General features: G+C 55.8%; 1 protein-coding gene across 1 annotated transcript in view; it reads right to left on the bottom strand.

The window, feature by feature from the left end:
- Nucleotides 1–3,908: 3,908 nt before the first annotated feature.
- Nucleotides 3,909–24,968, bottom strand: part of BSN (bassoon presynaptic cytomatrix protein) — a 118,952-nt gene continuing 97,892 nt past the window's right edge. The window contains exons 7-14 of the mRNA XM_021715082.1: nt 23,248–23,760; nt 16,131–22,787; nt 11,478–13,557; nt 10,343–11,169; nt 10,110–10,209; nt 9,437–9,568; nt 9,126–9,180; nt 3,909–5,232 (exon numbers count right to left, since the gene is read on the bottom strand). Of these exons, the coding sequence (XP_021570757.1) occupies nt 9,140–9,180; nt 9,437–9,568; nt 10,110–10,209; nt 10,343–11,169; nt 11,478–13,557; nt 16,131–22,787; nt 23,248–23,760 (10,350 nt within the window). The 3' untranslated portion in view covers nt 3,909–5,232; nt 9,126–9,139. The remainder of the gene's footprint in view (nt 5,233–9,125; nt 9,181–9,436; nt 9,569–10,109; nt 10,210–10,342; nt 11,170–11,477; nt 13,558–16,130; nt 22,788–23,247; nt 23,761–24,968) is intronic.

The raw sequence follows: 24,968 nt of genomic DNA, 5'->3' as shown, positions 1-24,968 counted from the left end.
CATGCGCTACCATGCCCGGCTGATTTTTTGATTTATTGTAGAGATGCGGTCTCGCTGCCCAGGCGAGTCTTGAACCCACAGCCTCAGGCAATCCATTCACCTCAGCCTCCCAAAGGCGCAGGATTACAGGCTGAGCCACCGAGCCTGGCATGGCTCACACTTTTAATCCAAGCACTTTGGGAGGCCAAGGTGGGCAGATTGCTTGAGCCCAGAAGTTTGAGACCGGCCTGGACAACATAGCAAGACCTCATCTCTACCAAAAAATAATACAATTAGCTGAGCGTGGTAGCATGTGCCCGTAGTCCCAGCTACTCCAGATGCTGAGGTTGAAGGATTGCCTGAGTTTAGGCGGTCAAGGCTGCCATGAGCCATAATCATCGTGATCAGCCCAGGTGATAGAATGAGACCCCAGCCCCCCCCCCAAAAAAAAAGATTCTGACAACTCTGGGTTACTTTGGTAAGGAGGTATTACCTTCTGGGGAAGGACGAGGGTCTGGCAGCCAGTGAGTGGAGGCTGAAGGAGGCAGACAGATGTAGGGCTTGTTGGCAGCACTGGGGGGCAGCATTTGCTCACTGCCTCCCTGAAACCAGGCCCTAGAAAGCTGTATGTGCAGCCAGCACACACACAGGCCATGGAGGCACCATCCCTCAATAACCAGTGAGTGAATTGCTTAACTGCCTGTGAACTGCCATCCCTCAACAGCCAGTGAACTGCTTGCTCTAGGTCCAAGCTTGGGCTCTTTCCTTGGGCACCTTTGTGAAGGGCCTATTGTCTTTGGATGGCTTGGTATGGACTCAGCCCCGATTATGCCAGCACTTCTGTAACCTTGCCCACTCATTGTTTTCCCTTTAACCATGGACAGGATGATCACAAATCTGGGGATTTGCTCCTTTGTCTAAACCTTCCCGTTTCAGAAACCATCCCAGAGACAGTCTATAGGTTGTTTATATCAAGTCCTTTTATTCTGATACCACAGAATTACCTTGTCACAACACAGGGGAAGGACACTGAAGTACCACGAGTTCTCACAGAGCACAGGAGGACGGCACACAATTCACAAGGTCATGTGGAGGACTCGGGTCATTGCACTTACAACTGTAAACTTGTTTGTTTGACTTTGTACAGCACCCTTCCCCCCTCAAATAAAGAAGGAGAGAAGGAAAGAAAGGGAGAGAGGGAAGAGGAAGGGGAAAGCAAAAACAAGACCATGAAAGCTAGAAGAAAAGGTATTGGGTGGCCACCACTCTCCAGGACACTGCACTTGGAGAGAAGGAGCTGATTTGACCCCAGAGGCTGGTTGAGGCAGAAACACACACACACACACACACACACGCGCGCGCGCGCGCGCATGTGCACACATGTTCACGTGCATACACACTATCTCATGACTCCCATGGCTCTCTATTGCCACCCCAGTGCATATGGCAGCAGGGCTGCTGGTACTCAGGGAGACAGAGATGGCATCTCTGCAGAGTTTCAGTTGATTAGGCCTGTCCCTCTAACCCTGTCAGAGTCCATGATGACAAGTATTTACAGCATGGAAGTGGGTAAGGGGACAGGGGAGGGGCCAATAGGGCAGGACCACACTGTAATAGCAAAGAACCTGCCTGGAAAATTCCCTATAGGCTCCAGAAGACAGGCCATAGTGGTTGCCACGGCTGCCCTTTCATTGTAGGCCCTGAGACCCCATGCTCTACCCAAGGACTAAGAGGATGGTCATTGGGGAAGGGCTGTCACTATGAAGTGAGTGCAGTGGGCCCTGAAGTGGGCAGAGGAAACAATGCCCTTGCTCGTGATGTTGAGAGAGGGGTATGGAGAAAGCCTGGGCTGCATGCTAGAGACCCTTTGCCCATTTGGAGATGTGCCTATTGCTCTCTGCTACCCAAGGCACCAAATGCTGGTCCCTCAGCTTCTGGCTGCATTATCCCCGGAGTCATAGCTGAATCCATACAAGGGTTAGGAGGGGTAGCCCAAGGACCAGAGGCCTGCTCCAGCCACCTTCATAGAGGGGTAATGTTGTGTTCTGTGGGTACATTGGGAGATGAGGACTGGCAGATGTCAGAATTTCAAACTCAGAGGGCTTGGCCAGAAAGGAAATTTGCTGAAAAATCAATATATTGGAGCATGAGACTGGGCCTGCTGGAGGTCGACCTGCTGATATCTCCCTGCCTGTTTCCTGCTCCTCATTCCATCCACTGGTCTTTAGAGGAAAGGATTATTACCTTCATCTCCAAGTTCCCAGCCACTAGGCCTATCCCCACACAGACGTGGTCTTAGGTAGCCAGAGATGCTAGATGATGGCTTCCTTCAGCCCTTGCTCAGGTGGCTTTATTCAATTTAGGCCTAATCTCTGGGATGAGGCAAGTGTCCCATGAAATGAATGAGGCCAAATCCCAGAAGGGCCAACATCTTAGGTCCAACATGGAGGTTGGCATCTTCCTATCTCATCCACAGATACCAGAGATGGTCCAGAATCCCTCTCTGAAGTGGTGTGTAGACCTTATAGAAAAGCATGAGAAGCTGGGCTCGGTGGCTCAGCCTGTAATCCCGCGCCTTGGGAGGCTGAGGTGAGTGGATTGCCTGAGCCCATAAATTCGAGTCCCGCCTGGGCAACTTGGCGAGACTTCATTTTTACAAAAAATCAAAAATTAGCCGGGCATGGTAGCGTGCGCCTGTAGTTCCAGCTACTTGGAAGGTTGAGGCGGAAGGATCACCGGAGCCCAGCAGGTCGTGGCTGCGGTGGCCAGGAGCGGCCACTGCACTTTAGTCTGGGCGACGGAGTGAGATTCCGACTCAAAAAAAAAAAAAAAAAAGAAAAGAAAAGCATGAGAAATGTGGACCCCTGAGAAATGCATGGTACAAACCAGAGCACTCTAGAAAAAGGTCAGGCCTCAAGGGGTCAGGTACCTACTGCCTACCATGCTTCTGGCTAAGTGGTGGAAAAGCTGATGAGCAGTGGGTTACTTGGGCTTCAGAGAAGGAGGTGGGCAGGGAGGGCGGGACCTGGGGACAGATGCAGAGGGGCCACACAGGACCTTCTGTACGTTTTGTTATTGAGAAACTTCCCAGGAAACTCAGCTTGAAGCCATTGTTTATGTGAACATTCACCCACTCTGGCTTCAGATGACATTGTCAGCTGTCATCACCACAGATGCCAAAGGCCCAGCCATTCCTAAGAACCCTTTGACCTACTGGCTCCAGCCCAGATCTCCTAGCTCATAGTCCTTTGAGTCTCCCAGCCACAGAAAAGAGGCATGGAGCAGGCACAGTCAGGAGCTGGGGTCCCTGTGGCACAGCCAGACTCTGCCCTTGGCCTCTGCCCTTCTGGCCATGGATGCAGTCCAGCTCTGTCCTTGAGCAGTACCTGATGGGAAGGGGCAGCCAGAAACCTCTGGTTCAAGGCTGGGGTGGGAGGGGAAAATGACATACAGATAGAAATCCTACAGCAAACCTTCAGAATGTCCATACACACATATCCTCTGTGGGTTCCTACCATAGCTTCTGCTCTGGGGATTCTTATTCTGGATGGAGAAAACTGCAGGGTATGTGGGGCCTTGTGTGGCCTGCCCCACAGCCTGGCACATTCAGGCAACAATTTGGGCAGGTCCTCACAAGCTTGTGCAGAAGTCAGCTGAAGTGCTCCTGAGGGAAAGGTTCTGAGGCAAAAAGAACTCCAAGCAAGAGGGTCGAGCATTTAAAATGAATGAAATCGTGCAAAGAGGCTGCGAGCTGTGCATGCTCCACTGCGGGACAGGCGGCGACTCACCTGGCAGCAGCGAGTCCTGCCACAGGTCAAACATGCCACAGACTGGGAATTTCACACACACAGTGGGAGCTGGGGTGGGGTGGGGGTGGGGGTGATATGAGCATATCTATCCAGTTTCTCAATTGCCTGTTTGCAATTAACTCCTTATACATAACATGGAATTTATTAAATATTAACAGTTGTCTTTGAGGGTTTATATTTCATTGCATAGAACGTTAGAGATGAGACTTGTGGCTGTGCCTAAGATGAAGAGAGTCCCTCAAGGAAAGGGCCTTGGGGAGGAATGCTGCCCAATCCAGGTGAATAGACAGTATCACACTCCCCCACACAAGGCTCTGGGCCTTCCCTTGGCTGGCAGAAGCCCTGGCCCCTCTGCTCTGAGCACACCCACTGGTGATGGCTTAAGAAGGACTGTAATTGCACAGTAAACAGAGGCGGGCTGAGGAGCCTCGCTAGACCTCGCCCTGGGGTTGTGCTCTTGGTGGCCTGCTGCCCCCTATTGCTTCTAAGTCAACATTCTCCCTGTGCTGAGCAGGGGCAGAGCAGAGAGGAAACCAAACCATCAGTCACAAGGTGGTGGTGGGGGGGAAAGGCAAGGGGGTGAGCAAAGAGGAGAGAAAAGGGGAGGAAGAGAAACAAAAAAAATGTTTATGAGGTATACACGTAAATCAAACTGGAATGATTAAGGCTGTTCTTGAAATCAAAAGAAATCTCCAGGTGTGTGGACGAGGAGCCGGCTGGTTGAGACAATGGCGGTGCCGCTGGGATGCTCACGATGGCTAGGGGGATGGCTTTGAGATGGTGGCAGGCGAGCTAGCACACTGCCACCCACGGGCTGGGAGAAGCCTCAGCCGGCGCCCATGCTGCTTTTCGGTGCTATGGCCTCTTATTTCAGCGATGAGACAGTGTTAGGTCCTAATGTTTGTAAAGTTCTCCCAACCCCATGCTGGCCACATGAAGGTCTGCTCCAATGTCACCCAGAGGGCAGGGCGAGGGAGAGCAGAGCCTTGTGGCCATAAAGGGATCTGGGCCAGCTGGAATGTGAAGGAAACGGAGCCCAGGGCCCCCAGCCCTCAGTCAAAGCCCCTCTCCAAGGCTGTGGAAAAACTTCTGGCATCTCGGAGGGAGGGCAGTGTGTGCCCAAACTCTGTGTATAACGCATTGGAAGCCTGGTCGGCCAGGTCATGGAAAGGTGGCTGTGGGAAGCACGGCAAGACACCGTGGTGGCAGGGTTTCTGCAGAGGGCTCCTCCCTCCCAGCGACGGTTATGCCTTGAAGGTGGTGCCCTGAGGAAAGCAGGGTTTCTGGAAAGATAAATGTCCCCCAGACCAGTGGTCCCACTTGTCCAGTAGATGCTTCACCCTGGCTGCTGCTGTCAGAAAACATTCCGTCCTCAACTGAGGCCTGCCTGCCACGTCCCACCTTGTGTGAATCTTTGGGCCAAGGGTTTGCCAGATTGTAGATGCTTGGAAGAGAAAAGGAGGGAGGGAGGAAGGAAAGAAGAAAAGAAAGAAAGATTTTGTCAAGAACTGTAGACAGCTGCTTCCCACCCTCATACTCCTCTCAGCCATATGCCTTGTGTCAATGGCCTACCTCCTCCTTATCCACAGGATGTCACACCACTGAGGCTTGGGGAGATGGGTGCTTGGGCAGGTTGGAGGTCACAGAGAGAAGGACATGAAGGGAGAAGAATCATGTCACCCAGGAAGGGACATTTCTTTTAATGTAACAAAAGTTCCTTTTGTCTTGCATAAGAGTGAGGGAGATGGGATTTTGTTTGAAATGGCAAGCCTCTCCAAGCCCATAAAAAAATTGCCATAAAAATCACCAGAAGTGGCCAGGCATGGTGGCTCATGCCTATAATACCAGCACTTTGGGAGGCTGAGGCGGGAGGATTGTCAGGCTACAAGTTCCAGACTAGCTTGGGCAACACAAAAAAAATATTTTTTGAAAAAATTAGCTGGGCATGGTTGCTTGCGTTTGTAGTCCCAGCTAGGAAGCTGGGGCGGGAGGATCACTTGAACCCAGGAGTTTGAGGATGCAGTGAGCTATGATCACACTATTGTACTCCAGCCTGGGTGACAGAGCAAGACCATATCTTAAAAAAAACAAACAGCCAGGTGTGGTGGCTCACGCCTGTAATTCTAGCACTTTGGGAGGCAGAGATGAGAGAATTGCCTGAGTCCAGGGGTTTGAGACCAACCTGAGCAACTTGGCAAGACCTCTTCTCCACAAGAAATTAAAAAATTAGCCGGGTATCGTGGCACACACATGTAGTTTCAGCTACTTGGAAGGCTGAGGTGGAAGGATCACCTGACCCCAGCGGGTCGAGGCTGCAGTGGCCATGAGTGTGCCATTGCACTTCAGCCTGGGTGACAGAGTAAGACTTTGACTCTAAAAATTAATTAATTAAATAAATTTTTAAAAAACACCAGAAGATTGGACACTCAGCAGCATTTGGCCACTTGACTCAATCATTAGCAAAATACCAGAACTTGAGGGAGATTTCTTTAACTACAAAGTCAGTGGTTTCAATGGCCCACTCATACTGTGTAGCAGGGCACAGAACAAAGTCATGTTGGTGCTTCTTTTCCTTGATTAACAACCATGCCCTGGCCCCAAGCCCAAGGTGGGTTCTGCTATGAACCTGGGCCATGGGCTATCCCTCCCTCCCCTCTCCTCAGCACTACTTCTGATTTCAAATCTGTTCCAGGGCAACTCCAGGGAAGCATCCAGCTGAATAGGAAAGCTGCAGGAAGCCTGCTGTGGTAGAGTAAAGGCAGGAAGAACGCTGAAGGTTGCACCGTGGCTACTGTAATTAGAATAAATTCCAGGCCATTTACTGTGACCTACAAAGCCCACTCCAGCTGGCTCTTGTCCCCTCAGTCTTTATCCCAACCTCCTCTCTCCTCCACTGTGGCCTTAGCTGTACTGGCCTTTAGGCTGTCCCTGACACCTCCCCCTCCTGGTGTCAGATCTTCTGTGGTGCCCTCCCCTGGGCACATCCCACAGCAGCCTTCTTCCTCTCTCAAGCCATCCCTCACACACCTTCAGCTCTGAGAACTTTCTCTAGAGCAGACCTCACTGTTCCCAGATCTTTGCTTTGCTGGCTTCATAATACCTATCACCTTCAGAAATTATTTATTTATTTATTTATTGAGTTGGCATCTCACTCTGTTGCCCAGGCATGCTCCCGGCCACTGCAGCCTCGACCTGCTGGGCTCAGGTGATCCTTCCACCACAGCCTTCCAAGCAGCTGGAACCACAGGCTCGTGCCACCATGCCTGGCTAATTTTTTTTATTTATTGTAGAGATGCAATCTCGCCAAGTTGACCAGGCTGGTCTCGAACTCCTGGGCTTGAGACCAGGCAATCCTCTTGCCTCTGCCTCCCAAAGTGCTGGTATTACAGATGTGAGCCACCATACCCAGCCAGAAATTAATTTTTTAATTTAATTTTTGTTTTGCAACTTATTTATTCTCTGTCTCCCTAACAGACTGACAGCTTCAAAGGGCAGGGACTTGGTTTTGTGCCCTGTTATATCCCCAGAGCCTGGAACAGGATCTGACACATACCTGGGCCCTGATAAACGTTTGTTGAATATGTGGATGGAAGCCTGGGCCTTCCAGGTCCCCCACTGTTCTTTCAGAGAAAGGCAGCCCTTGGGGTATGACACCCAGCTCTTTCCCTGCCACAAGCAGATCTGACATTGACAAGACGTCTGCTGGCCCCAGGGCTCCCTTAAAGGGACCTGCTTGCTGACTGCCAGGCTCTGCCATGGATATCACATGCATGCCTGTGTACCATAAGAAGCACCCAAACCTCCAGATTCTTAACCCTGAAATGTAAAAGGAAAGGGAAAAGGAGGGCCCAGGGCTATGGGATGGTGGTGGGGTCCTGGCTGTATACAGAGCAGTGCCAACAGCCAGTCTACTCTCCCCACCACCCAGGATGATGCCACTCATCCTCCCATAGAGACAGGGGCAGACCAGGGCCAGGGCAGGATCCAGGAGGTGCCATCCCATCCTGAGGCCCTTCTACTTTCTCCCTGGGCTGACCTAGCCTGGGGCTGAGGCTACCTGTCTAGTGACCTCCCTTTCCTCTGTGTCCCTTTCTGTCTGCCTCTCTGCTCTTATCTTGCAGTCCAGAAGCTCAGCCTGTGAAGCCAATAGTTTCTTGATTTCATGCCCAGAGCTTCTAATGCAACTCTGGGGTGTTTGGGAACTCCAGCCTCTCCTAACTGGCTGGAGCAAAAGGCACCAGTACCAGATGTCAGGGAAGAGGCATGTTCCCCAATGGGAGTCATCCTGTCTTTTAGGATGACTTTGAACTCAGGGCCCAACATACAGACTCAAGTTGTGTGGGTACAGTTGGCTTTGCTGGGCCCTTCTCCAAAGGTACCACCTGATTCATCTGCTACCATCTCAGCCAGCTTTGTGTGCCCTACCTCCCAGGGGTTGCTGGGCCCATCACAGCTGAAGAAAGTCCACAGGCTCTCCTAGTTCACACCTGTGGGAACTGGATGGCTTTAGTCAGCCAGGCCTTGGCTCTTCACCCAGGTCTTGACCCTGGTCTTCCCACCCTGCTCCTGACACTCACTGTTATACGCAGAGTCCAGAGCTGCACCCAGGCCTCTGACTCCAGAGATTTTTCCACAGCAATTATATCATTTATCTTCATTTCTTCAAGAGCCTGTGGAGCATTTATAGAGAAGGGTTGGGGAGGAGCTGCATCTCAGGGAGCTCTAACTACCACCTAATACCAGCCCAGAACAGTGAGAGCCCTGCAAGGGGATAGTGGCTGTTAAGAAAGACAAGGAGGTTGGGCTCAGTGGCTCAGCCTGTAATCCCAGCACTTTGGGAGGCCGAGGTGAGTGGATTGCCTGAGCCTGCGGGTTCGAGACCAGTCCGGGCAACTTGGCGAGACTTCGTATCTACAATAAATCAAAAATTAGGTAGCGCATGCCTGTAGTTCCAGTTACTTGGAAGGCTGAGGTAGAAAAATCGCCAGAGCCCAGTAGGTCAATGCTGGGGTGGCGGTGAGTGTGCCACTGCACTCTAGCCTGGGCAATGGAGTGAGACTCCAACTCAAAAAAAGAAAGACAAAGGGGCATTGGCCTCAGCTTCCCTTTGCTGGGGACCTCTACTGAGTGAGCCTCATGTTGGGTGCTCTGTGTAGTGTCCCTCTTCTTTCCCTTTCTCCTCCCATACTCATAGGAGAGCACATTGCTCCTCTGACCACACCACCCACTGAAGACTGGACTCCTCCCAGAGGATCCCTTGGGACTTAGACCACCCCTCCCCACCTACCCAGTGCTTCGGGCCTTTCCCAGGGGCAAGTACAGGATGTTCATACTCACCCTACTGGGCACGATCACCAGAATGAGGAAAATTTTTTGCCAAAAGCAGAGACAGCTGTGATGTAGAAAGAGAAAAGAGGCATTAGGAAATTGGGCCAGACCCCTCTTAGTAAAAGCCATCTGGCATGGTGAAGCCAAGTTCAGACCAAGGGTCAGGGACTGCCCAGAAAACAACTCAACATCAGCAATTGGGCCCCTGACTGGCCTGTGCCTGGGTGACTAAGCCTGGAATCATCTCACAGACCCAACCTACACCAGAGTAGGTCCCAGAGCGGCCACTCATCATGGACCTGGCCACAAGTAGTGCGTACCTTCTGTCAGCTTGCCAGCTTGCTCTGCTGCCCCACCAGGGAGAATCTTGGAGAACACACTCTCCCCATCGGCACCTGGCTGGCTGGCAGGAGCCCCTGGGGTTCCTCCAGGCCTGGCTCCAGCCTTCATACCTAGGGTGAAAGAGAGCACCATCATGAGCTAAGCTTGGCCTCGCTCTTTGGGTCCGAGTGAGAGAGTAGCCACAAGGGAATGGAAAGGAGGTACCCTGTGAGGTAGGAGGTTGATAAGGAGGCTAGAAGAATTAGGAGAGAAAGGTAAGAACAGGAAGAGAAGGGATGAGGGGAAGGAGAAAAAGAAGGAAGTTGAGGAAAGTGAAGAAGGATACAGGAAGGAAAAAGCAAAGGAAGAGGAGAAGGCAAAGGAGAGGAGGGAAGGGGAAGAAAGGAGAGTAAGAAGCTACAGTCCTGGCCCTGTGCTCAACCAGTGCTTTCCAGGTTCTTTGCCCAGAGCATCTTGGGCCCTAAGGCCCCTATGCTAGCACATTCGAACTCCAGATTCATTTTCTGCTGGGGAGGTCTGTCGCCCACTGGGCACCTTCTCAGGGATTAATGAGCATATGCAGTATAGGGGAGCTCAGGGCACAGGTGGACATAGGGAGGGAACAGCCTGGGTGCTCAGGGCCATAGCTGAAGTGCCAAAGGGTAGGCTCACCTGCAGGTCCAGGTCCTGGTGTTGGCTGGGCCAAAGGAGCCCTCCCCTGTTGGGGTGCTTTGGCTGTCCCTTTAGAGCCGTTTGTCTGTTCTGCCCGTGGCTGCAACACAGAACCTATAGCTGAGATTCTACCCATTGACTTTGCCCATGCCCAGTCTGGAACCAAGGGGCTGTCCAAGCTTCAGTCATAGCATCCACCCTGGTTACAACCTATACATGGGAGTTCTACTTACCGGTCCTGCTGGCTGGGGGCCTGCAGCTGTTGTAGGGCCTGTCTGAGGCTTCCCTGCTGGCTGGCTGGCAGCAGAGGCTGGGCCCCGGAGAGTTGGCTGGCTCTGCTGCTGCAGCCGAGCCTGTGATTGGGCCTGCTGGGGGTGCTGCAGCCCAAGACCTTGCTGCTGCTGCTGTTGCTGCTGCTGCTGTTGCTGCTGTTGTTGCTGTGTCTGTGGCTGGCGTGATGCTGCCCCTGAGGGTATCTGCCTGGATGGTGGTGGCTGTGACTGCTGTGGCCCTGGAGCTGCCTGCCGACCTTGCAACTGTTGCTGTGCCTGGGGTTCTGGCTTTGGCTGCTGTGCAGCGGGCCCAGAGTGAGCCTGCCGGGAGCCCTTCTTGCTGTCAGAAGCATGATGGTATGCTGATGGAACACGGGATGGCTGTGAGTATTCAGCAGAACTGGGGTAACCAGGCTGACCCTTCTTCGGCATGGCTGGGGCAGAGCTGGGCTGAGGGTGGGGCCGGGTCTCGTGGCGACCCATGTCCCGAGCATGTGGTTTGGCAGCACGCCGTCCTGGCTCCTCACCAGTGTGGCGACCTGAGTGCCGCCCGTGATCACCATGGTGCCGGTGTTCCTTGGCTGAGACATGGCGACCTGGGCCACCTTCATCATGAGGCCACAGGCCCTCCTCAGGGGGTTCATCGTAGTCATGGTAGCTGTGCCTGGCAGGGCCTCGCTTCTGGGAGGAGGAGGAAACTGCATGGCCCCCATGGTGCCTGAACCGGTCAGAGCGGGCATCCCGGGGCTTATCAAACCAGTCTGTCTCCTCCTGGCCCAGGTGATATGCTTCAGAGACCAAAAACAGAACACTATCAACCCCCGAGCTGGCTGCAGGGGGAGGCCTAGCTGAAGCCATGCAAAGAAACCAGAGAGTGGATGCCACAGCCACAAGCAGATCACTAGGCCCCCAGCCCCCCCTCCCACAACCAGGGACCAGGGTACAGGTGGCGCAGGCAAGGGCAGCCTGCAGCAGGGCCCATTGGATGAGGCGTCAGGCCAGACCCTGCCAGGCCATCTCAGGGCCCAGGGCCCCATGGGCAGGCAGGCCCCCCAGGTGCTGAGTATCCGCAGAAATCACCCCTGGCTGCCATTACCTTCGCTGTCGGAAACCACGCAGTGGGAATCATCCAGGATGTAGCCCTCCTCACGCTTATATGCGTGGGCCCGAGGTCCATCCTTGACATGCTCCTGGACATCAGGCATGGAGTGACTGGAGCAGAACTGTGGGCAGGTATCCCCACCAGGAGGGAGGGGCCCCCCAGCAGGGCGGGGCCGCCCCAAGGGGCTGACGGGGCTCTCCTCTTCAGAGGCCTGGCTCCGCATGGGGGGCCGTCCCCGGCTGTGGGCCATGCTCAGAGATGAGGGCTTGGGACCCACTTTTTGAAGGCGCTCCACAGCCTCCCGTTCCCGTTCATACCCCTTGCCTCGGCCACTGTATTCATGGCTAGACAGCTTCTCCCCACCGTATGCAGATGCTGTCCGGGACCTGCTGCTCCCACCGTACATACGGTCATCCTCCTCTACTGCGTCCCGGCTGGACACCCCGTAGTACCTCTGCTGCTCATACACGTTCTTCTTGAGCCCATAGGTGATTTCATCCTGGAACTTCCTGCCCCGAGAGGCCAGACTGCTGCTGACTGCAGGTGAGGGATAGGAGGCCAGGTCTGACTCCACGTCCTTGGCTTCTTCAATAGGCGAGAACTTGGAGATCTTTTGCTCCATGCCCTGCTTCCGGTGCTTGCTGCGCTTTGAGGAGATGGCAGCTGGGGCCAGGCTCTTGGAGGGATGCTTGGGCCCTACAGACCCTGGACCATATTTCTCTGCTCGAGCCCCATGTCTGTAGTCACTGTCACTGTAGTAGTGAGCACTGGTTGGCCGACCGTTGCTCTCCATGCTCCGGTGATGGCCAACCTTCCCACGTGGGTCATAAGAGTCCTCCTCGGATTCCTCTTCCCCTCTGGCATAGCAGCAGGGCAGTGTGGGTCCCTCAAGGGCACCAGGTTCTCCAGGTTCTTTCCCTGGACGCCCACTGCTGCCTGGCCCCAAGGGCTCCAGCCGCTGGTTCTCAGGAACAGCAGAGGTGCTGTCCTTGGTCAGCTCACTGATGTCATCAATCATCACATAGTTCCGAGGAACGTTCTGCTCTAGACTGGTGTAATGTGAGTCAGAGGGGTAGGTTGGGGCTGGGCTCTGGCTCACACTGCTGCGGTCACTGGCCCGGGGCAACTCAGGGGGCTTGCCCTGCTCATAGCTGCTGCTCACTGCTGGGCCACTGTAGCTGGTTTCAGAGGGGGCTGAAGACATGGCCACAATGGGGCTGGCAATCACCTCATAGTTGGTGGGCACCTTCTGCTCCAAGTCAACTAGTGATGTCTGGCGTGGCTTCTGGTGTGGGGCACGGCTATCAGCTGTGGCTGGAAAAAGGGTGCTTTGTGTGGTTGGCATGGGTGTTTGGGCTGCATAGTGGCCTGTGGGACGGAAAGCCTGCTGGTTCGGGAGGCCAGGCTCAGCTGGATAACTGGTGCCAGGAGGAAAGGCAGGTGCTGGGTACATGCTGGGGCCAGGGTAGGTGGGTGCCTGGTGGGCTGGGAATCCGTTCTGAGTTGGCCCAGCACTGCCTGCCGTGTACTGTGAGGCTGGAGGTGGGAACCGGGGCTGCTGGAAAGCAGTGGGGCCAGAGGGGGTGGCAGGAGCAGCAGCAGCGGCAGGGAAGTCCACATACTGGCCAGTGGGAGTGGTACAGCCCTGGAGCCGCAACTGGTTGAGTTCGCTGTCTGACAGGTAGTCACGATGCTCACCAAGCCCACGCAAGGGTGGATAGTCACGCCCACTCCGGTCTTTGGCCAAAGATTCTTTGCGCTGTGTGATGCCCAGCTCCAGGTATTTGAGCTTGGCATCAATCTCCTTCTCCTCCTCGTCCAGCTCTGCCTGCTTCTTGCGCAGCTTGGTGGACTCATGCTCCACCAGCCGCAGGTCCCGGTCCAGCTCCCGGAGCAGGCTGGCCTTGGTAGCAGGGACAGCGGTGGGCCCCGCCAGCCCTCGCTGCAGCAGGCTGGCTGCATACAGTTGTGAGGGGGCCTGGCCAGTCAGGGGAAGGTGAGCCTCCTCTGGAGGGGGGCTGGGCAGTGTCCGCTTCACCTTGCGGACCAGGTTGTTTGGTGGCAGCGCCGACACCTGAGACAGAGGGAAGGGTGGGCAGCACTGAGACCCAAGGTGTGAGTGACTTGGCAGGGTATGGGGTGAAAGAAAACCCAGGCCTGGGCTGAGGCAGGAGCTGGGCTCCATACTATTGTGACCCTGATATACCAGGCCACCTCTAGGCCTACCCTGTCCACCCACAGGCCTTGGTTTCTTTGATATGGAGGGAAGGTCCATGATGATTTTACAGCCCTTCCCCTTTCCCAGAGCTCTGGTTAGCAGGAGGGTAGGGAAGAGGCAAATTCCCTTCTGTACTAGTTTCCAGGACTGGCCTAGCACCCATGACTTTGAAAACCCCTGCACATCTCCAATGGGCTTGCAACCTTCTGGCTCCCACTGAAGTGAGGAGAATACAGGTCTGACTCTGGGTTTAGGTCTGGTGAGGAGAGTATAGATCTGGCTAGCAGGTGATGAGGGTTGAGGGTAGTGGAGGACATAGACAGGAGTGGAGTGGAGTGGTTCCTGGGCCCACCAGACTTCTAGAGGGTCATAGGAAGGGACACATGCTGACTATATCAGTTGTTGTAGGCTCTGAGTCTTATTTTGCTTTCTGCCCTACTCCTTTCTAAAGTGACATGCTACTCATCTGTCTGCTACCTTTCTTCTCTAGTGCCCTGCCCCACCCTCTGCCAAACCCTCTGGATTGCACTCTTGGCCCAGCCCCCAGCTCCCTCTACATCCCTCTGTCAACCTGTTGCTCTTTGGGCCACCAGTGGCACCTTTAGGTCCTCTCTAGCCCTTTTTCCAGCAGCATGGATCAAGGTTCCCTAACAGTGTCCACCATGGGATCCCCCTCACCTGCCCTGATGCTCTGGATTGCCTGAAGGTCCACATTGTCCGGCAGTTTACTCTGCATCCTCCCTTTACCTTTAGCTCCTAGCCTTCTCAGAACACCCCATACGATGGATTTCATGGACCACCCGAATTCCCAAAATATACTGGGAACTGACATCAGGATTCTTACTTTTTTTTTTTTTTTTGAGTTGGAGTCTCACTGTCACCCAGGCTGGAGTGCAGTGGCATGCTCACCGCCACCACAGCCTTGACCTGCTGGGCCCAGGCCATCCTTCCACCTCAGCCTTCCAAGTAGCTGGAACTGCAGGCACACCCAGCTTATTTTTTTATTTATTGTAGAGACGAGGTCTCGCCAAGTTGCCCAGGCTGGTCTCGAACAGTCTCCTTACCATGGCCTCCAAAGTGCTGAGATTACAGGTTTGTGCCACTATACCCAGCAGGATTCTTACTTTTTACCTTGCCAAGAAACTACATAAAAGCCTCCCACCTATTTCTACTATGTCATAACGAAAATGGTGCCCCAAAATCTCAGGATGAAAGGTAGCCCTTTAATGGAATACATTTAGCTTTTTGAACCCCTTACTCTGTTGCCTGTTTTTTTCTTAATTTGGCCACACGCTGTAAGTTCCCATCATGGCTTGACCCCACATGGCCAGTCGATAGGACTTCTGTGTGGAGCCAGAACAACCCTGCTTCTCTGACTTGCTTTCCCTGCCAGCCCAGACTGAGCCCAACCCTACCCCTATCTGGCCTGCACACACCAAGACTCACTATCTCTACAACCCCAACCCTAGGCCCCACTTTTCTCTTGTCTGCATCACACACAGGAAATGGGCAAATATACCTCACAAGTCTCTGGCTCCTACCTCCTCTCTCTGGTCTTTTCCTCCAGTCCATCAGCCCATATTCTGCCCAGGAAGTTTTCCAAAATAACCATCTTGACCCGTCTCACTTGCCTTAAACCTCCAGAGGTTCCCAAGGCCTTCAGGAAAAGCCCACTCTCCTTGGCCTAGCACTCAGTTTTTGGCACAAGGCCCTCACAACTCCATATCCTCACCTCCACTGCAGCCCACAGTCAGACTGCCTCTTACAGTCCCTGTATATCAGTGGCAACTAAAGCCACAACCAAGGCTAAGTTTATGCTCCTGTATTCCCTATCTAAGGAAACAGACAGGTATGTAAACAGATTTACTCAGGGCTAGGTAGGGGCAGCGAACCCCCTGAGGCAGACAGCACACTGTAGCCCACTGGTATGGGCCTCAAGTACTACGCCACAGGGTGTGAGCTTCCTGTGTGGCAACTGAAACCAGGCCAGGGCTGGGAAGTGGAGAGCGGTCCAGCCAGATCCATGTTCCTGATCTTCTCAGGAAACATTCACAGATGAGGTTTGGAGTGGGAAAGGCCCTAGCTGGAAGTGAGAGCTTAAGAGGCCTGAAGGGGGAAGTGGCAGGGGTTGGACTAGGTATGCATGGTGAAGGGACAGTGCTAGGGAGAGACTGAAGCATCTAGTGGAGTGTCTGTCTGGATGGTTGTGGGGGCCCATGTGTGTGTCTGTATCTGCCAGGCTGTCCTTGCTGAGCTATGGACTCTATCAGATGTACAACAAGGAAGAAATGTTCTTTCACTCCTTTCCCTGGGCCCTCTGGAGCCAGAGGTGATTCTATTCCCACCCCAGGAACAGCCCCTCCCTGTGGGGGTCCCTTAGACTAGGCAGAGACCCCAGTCCCACCCTGGAACAGCCCCTGTGCCCATACCTGGCTACCCAGCCCCCCCTGGTGCTGGTAGAGGGAGAATCTCTCTTTGGCAGACTCCTCGGCGGTAGGGCTGAGGGGCTTAGGGTCAGACAAGGACCGCTGCAGGGTCTTCATGGGGCGAGGCAGCGTCTGCTGGCGGAGAGCGCTGTCAGCTGTGAAGTGCTTCTGGGGACTCACGTGAGCCTTGTTCAGCCTCTCACTGGAAGCAAAGGAAGTATCCAGGAGCCGGTGTGGGGACAGGGGTGAGACTGGTGAGTAGAGGACCTGGGGGGACTTGGGAGGCTGGCGGCTTACAAGCTGTGAGAGAGACTCCGGGGGCAGGTGGGCCTGGTACCCAATCTCCAGGGGATCTGGCTTCTTTTTTTCAAATCTTCCCAGAGGCCCTGGGGTGATGATCTGGATGCCAGGCAGGTAGGGGCCGATGGCAGTTGGCCCTACAAGTTGTGGCCCAGCCACACCCTGGGCCTGCCCTTCTGGCTCTGTCTGGCAAGCCAGGCTCTCCCCACGCCCAGTCTTCTCTGGTGCTGATATATACCTGACGATCTCCACCTTGGGGTCAGTGGCAGCTGTGATGTGAATGGCTGGAGAGACCCTGGGCAGCTGATCAGGCTCCGTCTGCACAGAGCAGTCACTGATGGTCTGGATGCCCACACTGCTCATGGCCCTCACAGCAGCAGTGGCAGTGGATGAAACCGTCGTATCATGCTTGCTGTCAGAGCCTGAGTCTGAGTGGCGGGAAAGACGGGACCTGCGGCGGCGCACCGGCTGCTCCCACTCGGCGCTGTCCTCATCATCTGTCTGCACACTGCAGTCAGCACTCCGCCGTGGCCGGCGCCGTCGGGGCAGAAGGTAGCGGCCCTCCCCATCCTCATCATCTGTCTGCACACTGCTGTCTGCAATCCTCTTGACCACGCAGGGCTCAGGCCCTGCCTCTGGCTCGCAAGCATCCCGCAGGCGTGGCATGGAATGCCGCTTCTTGATGACACTGCGGCCTGCTTCCCAGTGCTCCTCAGTTTGCAGTGACATGTCTGAGGCAGAGCTGGGGAGACCCCGGTGCAGCACAGGCTCACGAGGTTGCCCAGGTCCCTCAGGCCCTGCCACTGCAATGAAGGCTGCGTGGGTCAAGGGGGGCCAGTATTGGCCGTTCTGGGCCAGTTCAGTAGCCGCTGGGGGGGGGCCTCGGCCGGGTGCCTCACAGGCAGCAGGGAAGGGCGCCTTCTGCCTCTGCTTCTGCTCCTCTAGCTGCTGCTGGAGCTGCTGCTGCAGCTGCTGGATCTGCTCCAGTTGCAGACGCTGCTGTGCTAGCTGCTCCCGCTGCAATGCAAACTGAGCCTGGCGTTCCTCTTGCTGCTGCTGCAGCACATGGTGCTTGATGGTCTGCAGCTCCTGCAACTCCCGCTGCACCAGCAGCTGCTCTTCCTCGCGGTGCCTCTGCAGCTCCACACGCTCCCGCTCTAGTTCTTCTTGCAGCCGCAGTTGTCGCAGCTTCTCCAACTCCACCCGCTCCCGCTCCAGCTGGAGTAACTGCTCCTGCTGCTTCCGCTGCCTCTCCTCCTGTGATGCTTCCTCCTTCTCGAGCCCTGGCCGGCTGAGGACCCCACTGCCACCCCCAGGAGCAGCATCTCCTAGAGGCTTCTGACCAGCTGGTGGGGCAGGAGCTGGGGCTCCTGCAACCTCCTTGATGGCAGCAGGGGTGGTTGTGGAAAGAGGCTCTTCCTGTGCAGGCCCTGCTGGCAGCTCTGGCCTTGGTGGGCCCCCAGCCCCTGGGGCCTTGGCAGCAGCAGGTTTCCCCAAGTAGACAGGCCCCTCAGCAGGTGGAACACTGGAAGCAATGGGGAATCTACTTGGTGCAGGATATCGGTACATCCCTGTGGGCCCAAGAGGCACGCGGGGAGCAATCACAGGCATGCGTGTCAGGCTGGTGAGCGGCACAGCTGTGACTCCACCAGATGCGTAAGGCCTGTACATGCCACCACGCACCATGGGCCGCAGTACTGAGGCAGGCTGGGTGGTGATGGGCAGTGTTGCAGCAATTGGGGTGTTGATAGTCGAGTAGATCATCCCATCAGCTGCACGTACAGTGGCTGTGGATGGCAACAGCTGTCTGACTGCTGGTCCCTGGCCTGCTGCAGGCCCATACTGAGCCAAGTTCCCAGGACTTGGGTGACCCTCTGGAAAGGTGGGGTTACCAAGGTGTCCAGGTCTGAGGGGAAGCAGGCCCTGTGGAGCACTGAGCCCAGGCCCATGCTGGGACTGGTACTGTACAAGGTCAGGGCCACCACCACCACTGCCATGCCGCCCGCCATACTGGTCCATGGAGTTGAGGGCAGCACACATGCGACTGATTTCACGGGCTGTGGTGGCACTGTACTGGGCCAGGCTAGTCTCCTGGAAGCCTACTGCATCTCCCCGTGAGCTGTACCTATGGTCTGAGTAGATGTTCGACACTGAACTATAGCGTCGCATGGGAAGTGGGTGAGTCAAAAGGTCTGTAGGATGGCGCAGGTCTGTGAATGAGCCATACTGCAAGCCCTGCCCTAAGTAGCGCCCATCTGCAAAGCCTAGGCTGTAGGAGTGCTTTAGTGAACTGAGGTCCACAGCTGAGTCTCGTCCAGGGCCCTGCAAGAGCTGCCCGATCCTGTGGGCATGGTAGTTGAGGCCAGCCTCAGCCAGATTGGTATCGGACATGGAGGAGTACAGCCTGCCAGGGAGGCTCTGTGGGTAAGGCCTCTGTTCCTCATGGGGCCCAGGCCCCACCACCCCTTGTGCCCGGAAGGTGGGAGGCTCGGGAGGCTCAGAGTCCCGGGGACCATAGAAGGGGCTGCTGCTTTTCCCAGGTGGGGCAGCATCTGCCATGCTTTTCTCAGGTGCGCTCGGGGCAGGATGGAAGGTTCCAGTGCAACTACTGCCAAAAGGGAACTTGTAGACCATGTCACAGCATGCCAACTGGCTCTCAGGCCTCATCCCAGTGAGGTCCAGGGCACCTGCTGGCTCCTCTGGGATCAGTGTGGTCACAGTGCCTGCCGTTCCTTCTCCCATCTGTACCACTACTGTGTGTGGCTTCCTGGCACCTGGTAGAGCATGTGACCGCAGCTCTGCAGGAGTGGCCCGGTGGGGCTCGGCACCAGGATCTGGCACTGGACCTGGCTTGAAGCCAACATTCTGGGCAGTGCCCATCTGAGTGATCAAAACATCCCTTCTGGCCAGAGGTGCTACCTGGTTGGGCAGGTTATACCTGGCAAACTTGGGCTCCCTGGGTCTTCCCCGGGGCCCACCTCTATATGGGGCTGTCTGGACAGCCTGCTCTACCTGCTTGACCTGGGCCAGGCACACAGGGCTACCCCCACCCTGGCCAAAGTCAAGGCGGCTCTGGAAGGGGTCTCCATAGACCACAGGCTGCTTTTGCTGGGCCATGAGCACAGAAGAGGCCATGGTGATGCTCACGGTGGTAGCTGTGCCAAGGAAGGCATGGGTCTGCTCCTGGGCATTGAGGTTAATAACCAAGGGCTGCACAGCAGTCGACTGCCGTCCTGGGATTGGATCCAGGGCAAGGCCATACTTCCTTGCTTCCACAGCAAGAGAGGTGAGGTCCATACCCTGGTCAGTGAGGATGATGGGTGTGGGCTTGACGGCTGTCCGAAGGTCTACTACTGCACTGCCAGGGGGTCTAGGGCCTGGCTCAACCCTAGATGTCCCAGGGACAGAGGAGATCCGGCATAGGGAGATGTTCTCAGCAGGGAGGGCGCCCCAGCCATATAGTGCCAGGGGCCCGTCTGCACCAGCACTGGGTGCCCGAGGGAAGCCAGGTGGCCCAGGTGGCTCTGGAGGCAGTTGAGATACACTTGGAGGTGTTGTCTGGCTGTAGCTGTGAGTAGTGGGCTGGGTGTCAGTAGGTGAGCACAGTGGGGAGGTGGAGGCACTGGCATGTACCATCCTGGTCTGGCTGGAAGCATCTGACGCCAGCGTGATGACCATAAAGGGAGCCTCCAGAGAGGACTCCTGCCATACCAGGCGAGGCGTGCTGGGTCGGTGTGGTGTTTGTGTGCCTTGGGCTACCATGGGTGATGGGGTCGGGGCACTAGGGCTCCGTGGCATGTCTGAGGCAGGGGTTGGGCTTGGCGTCTGTGTAGAGAACTCTGCTGTGGCCCTTGGGCCCAGCTTGCCAGGGGAGAAAGTAGGACTCTCTGAGGGGGAAGATGGGGAGAGAGGTGGGCTGGAGCCTGCAAAATAGGAATACGCCCGGGAAGGCTGGGGAGTGCTACCCTCACCATCACCCCCACCCAGGGGCTTCTCTCTGGCAACCCGTCCAGCTGCAGCAGGGCCACTGGGGGCCTGGGGTAGTTCCTCAGTTTGGGACCCATAGTGTGCAGTGGTAGGGCTCTGTCCATAGCTGCGACTGGTGGACGATGGTGAAGAACTGCGCTCGGAGCCTGTGGAGGTCGGAGTCATATAACCTCGTGGCAGACGAGCTGGACAAGGAGCCACAGCTGTGGTGGCTGGGGTCCCAGGGACCTGGGGGAAGGACATGCCCACTTCCTTGGAGGCTGAACTGGGGGAGGCAGGAGAACTGTGTAGTTTGAGGGGGTCCTGAGGCTCCTTTGCAAAATGCTGAGTGACACGGACATCGGGAATAACTCGGCCTCCGCTGCTGTCTGAGGAGGTGGAGGTGGAGAAGGACACAGGGGCAGCAAGCTGAGTGGGACTGGTACCAGGGGTAAGGGGGCCACCATTTTGCTTCATTGGGTCCATGTAAGCACTCTCAGCATTCAGAAACTGCTTCTCCTTCTTCTTGTCCTCAGCAAAGGCCAGATCCCGTGAGGAAGCTTGCCGCATGCGTACTATGCTCTGTGATGTCTGAAGAATTTCCTCATATACAGCTGCTCCCAGGCTGGTGGGTGTGCCCTCTGAGGCAGGCTGGGAAGCTCGGCTATAGTCAGGGTCTGCAGTGTCTTGATATTCAAAGGAGCCCTGGCCCCGGTGGCCCGTGGGCTGAGTGGGGCCGCTATGGGGTCCCCGGGAAACTGCCACCTGGCTCTGTTGCCGCTGGAGCAGCTCAGCTTTTCTCATCATCTCCTCGTAGGCCTCCTCAGCACTCTTGAGGGGTCGTCCAGAACTGGGAGTAGTGGAGCTTCCCGAGGGTGTCTCAGTTGGTGAGTAGAGGGACATGAAGGTGGGCAGGTTATACTCACTGCCTGACTTGTAGAGCCGGCTGGGGCCACCATCCAGGCCCTCAGCCTCAGAGTCAAGGGAGGGTGAGGGTGAGTACTCAGAGCAGGAGGAGCGGTGTAGCTCCTCCATCTCGGCTGCCTGTCTCAGCTCCTCCGTAGGGGAGGCGTCCTCGATGGGTGACAGGTTACTGGGTGGTGTCTTGGAGCGCTCGCGCCGCCTCTGGGCCCGTAGTTCTTCCTTGTCCCTCCGGGTTTTGCGGGCCGTGCTGCGGATGCGCTGCTGCTCCACCTCCCGCATCTTCTCCTGTTCACGTAGCAGCTCCTCTTCCTCCCGCAGCTCCTCCTCCTCGGAGGAGTCCTCAATGGTGGGCAGCAGGGGCCCATGGGAGCGGTGCCGGGCCTTGCGCTGCTGCTTTGCTTCTTCTAGCCGCTGCCGGCGGCTGGGGCTGCTGTCACTGTCCTCCTCTAGGGAGGACAGGGAGGTGGGAGAGGTCCCCGACGTGTAACTGGGGGTGGAGGCAGGCAGTGTAGAGGAGTGCTCACCGCGGGAACGGTCCTCAGGGGAGCCTGTCAGGCTCTCCATCTCCAGCTCAGGCTCCCGGTCCAGGCTGGGGTCAGGGTCTTGGCCCAGGTCTAGCTCATGACCATAGCTTCCCGTGCTGTTGAGCTCAATGGTCTTGAAGCGGCGAAGCCCGCCCTGAAGGGCCCCACTACCATCAGTGGCCTCTTCTGGGCCTCCCTCAGAAAGCAGCTCCTCATAGCCCGTGGTGGCATTGTGAGGCAGGCGCCTCTTGGGCAGTGCTGCTAGTTCTTGGCTGGACTCAGGCCTGGGCCTGGGGCCACCCTTCTGGGTGCCATGTTTGGTCAGGCTGTGCCCAGAGGTGGCAGTGTCTTCCTCCTCCAGGTTGTCTTCCTCAGCACTCATCTCCAGGATTTGCCGTCGCATGAACTCCTCATCAGTCAGTTCTGCTCCCCGGGCTGGGGGCTGGGGTGGAAGTGGAGACAGGCCACCCTCACTGCTGTCTTCCACATAGTCATGCCTCAGTTGGCTGCCAAAGTCATCTGAGGACTCAGCAGTATCCTGCTGTTCCCTCCGGTGCCTCCACTCAAGAGAATCTTCCTCATCTTCCAGGATATCCTCCAGTTCCTCATCAGAGTCGAAAGCCTCAGGTGTGATGGACAAGGAGTGGGGCCGCTGCTTCTGCTCCTCAGCAGTGCTGCTGCAGTGTGGCTTGCTCCGCTCACTGCCGGGAGCCAGGCCCTGGGTCTCCAGCAAAGGCCGCATGCTGCTCCCCACCTTGTGGATCTCTGAGTGGCTGGGTGGGCATGGCCCTGTCACCCCCGCACTGTCTAGTTGCTCCATCTCCTGCTGCACAACTCCTGTAATCTCACTCTGGGAGCTGGAGATGCCATCAGAAGAATAGCCTGTGTCGCTGAGGCTCTGTGGGCTCCGAGACAGGTCCTGAGAGTAAGGCTTGCCCACCAGTTCCTACAGCAGGGTGAGAAGCAGACAATGACACCCCGTGGCAGCTTGTGGTGGGAACCTAGCCCTCCCTGTCAATCCCAGAGCCCTAGGGAGGGGTCCCTCCACTTCCCAGGGTTTAGGGCCCACCACCCACCCCACCTTTCTGGTCTTTAATAATAACTTAGAGGTTCCAAGGCAAGCCCCAGGCAGCCCAAAGAGAAACTTTACTAAAGGGTATCAAAACCCAGCAAAGCATCAAATAAGGTGCCAGACATAGGATCAGTCTCAAACTCATAGCCTTCAAGCCTGCCAGAACCTCATCTAGGCTTTCCTTCTACTGGAATGTCCTTCCCCTCCTCTATGGCCCCAAGATGCTTGTCCCATGCCTACATCCTCAGCTCCCCCTCCCCCCACCAGGGAGGCAACCCTTTCTATAGACTGTCCTGTCTGAAAGCTAAGGTCCCTTGAAGTGAATAGGACTGACCTCTGCTTCCCCACCCTTGGCGGGGGCTTCTGGAACAGCTTTGACAACAGGGGTGGCAGGCTCAGCCCTTCTCACCCCGCTCTTTACTTTAGTAGTCCCAGGGGGTGGGGTAGTTTCTGGAGTTGGCTTCAGCACAGGCTCAGATTTAGTGGGGCCTCCTGTCTTCTTTTCCTGGGCACTACTTGGGGTCTTGCTGAGTTCAGAAGCCCTGAGGGGCTTGGCCTGGGGACTGGCCTTGGTGGGCAGAGGGCTGGCCTTGGTGGGCAGAGGACTGGCCTTGGTGGGCAGAGGACTGGCCTTGGTGGGTAGAGGGCTGGCCTTGGCAGGCAGGGGGCCTGATGGCTGGCCCAGCCCCTGTGGCCCTTTCTGCTTCGGAGGGGCTGTTCCAGCTGCACGGTGAGGGGCCCCTGCAGGGGGCTGCTGTAAGGTGGGCTGCGGCATGGGGGTCGGCTCTCCCAGGCTGCCCTCCAACAGCCGCTTAGTTTGGCAGTTCAGACAGAGCCACTCTGTTTTCTGCAAGGAAACAGGAGAGGAGGTTGATTAAAAATTACAAAGACACTGAAGTACTCAAAGAATATTTTCATGACTATTTCTGTAACTGCCTCTTAGGAAGGAGAAAATCTTTCAAAGTATGATACCAAAGGCGTAAGAAGAAAAGACTGACCAATTTATTGCCCCCAAATGATAAACTTCCCCATCCTTAAGATGAAATCTACAAAGTCAAAGTACAAATAACAACCCAGAAAGAAGAGTACTTTCCTTAACCCACAGATAAATTTTTACCCAGCCAGAAAGCGGGGAGGACCTTGGAGGATGGGAGGGTCTGGTCCCAAGCACAAGGAGAAGCTGGAGTCTCAACCTCAGGGAGCAAATAGCCCCTAGTGGGCTGGAATGGACTCCAGCAGTCAAGAGCCCCTATAGAACTGGAATGGCATCTGGACACAGATGCTGCCCTTCCCCTGCCTCCTAGCTCTCAGATCTGACACCATCTTTCCCACACCCTTCACCAAGTAGGGGCTGTGCTGGGTAAGGTACAGACTCCAAGACTTCTGGGGCCAGGGAGACTGTCTGAGAGAAGCCTTGCTTGGTGGGGACAGAGGTACTGAGCAGTTCTCTCTGCTCACACCTCCAGACCAAGTCACCTTGCCTAAGGCCAGCAAAGACCCTCAGCCAGAGGCCTCCCCCTTCCCCCAGAGTTCTGGACTGTTCCTCTGATAGGAACTGTGTGTGGTGGCCCTTGGGTCAGGGCCCTGCTCCTTCCAGAAATGGGCTGAGATCAAATTCTCAGCCATCAGTCCACCACCCTCAGTACCATTCACTCTGTTTCATGCCCAGGGCTGGGAGTTGAAGACATAGTCATGACTAAGACAGACAGACAGACAGGGACTGACATGCAGCCTTCCTGGAGTCCACAGTTCCAAACAGGTCATTACAGGTATGACATGGATATCAATAGTGAAGCCCCTAGGACACCAGAAGTCAAGTCTAAGTCCCCAGCCCCAGTTGCCTGTGTAGGGGTGGGGCTTAGGCATCTCTGAATCCTAAATGGGTGATTCCTGCAATAGGTCTGAGGCTTATAGGAGCATGTCTCCCAGTAGCTAAATCCAGAGTCAGGGTTCCCCTTTGGCAGGATTTGAGGCCCTTCCCTGGCCCACATAGGGTGGGGAAGAAGGGTTATGGTGCATCCCAGAGCAAGGACCCACCAACACCTATGCCGGCTC

Source organism: Carlito syrichta, unplaced genomic scaffold (assembly GCF_000164805.1).
Source record: "Carlito syrichta isolate Samal-C Ts95f unplaced genomic scaffold, Tarsius_syrichta-2.0.1 Scaffold306628, whole genome shotgun sequence".
Classification (NCBI taxonomy): Eukaryota; Metazoa; Chordata; class Mammalia; order Primates; family Tarsiidae; genus Carlito; species Carlito syrichta.
This window is presented reverse-complemented; position numbering and strand designations above follow the sequence as displayed.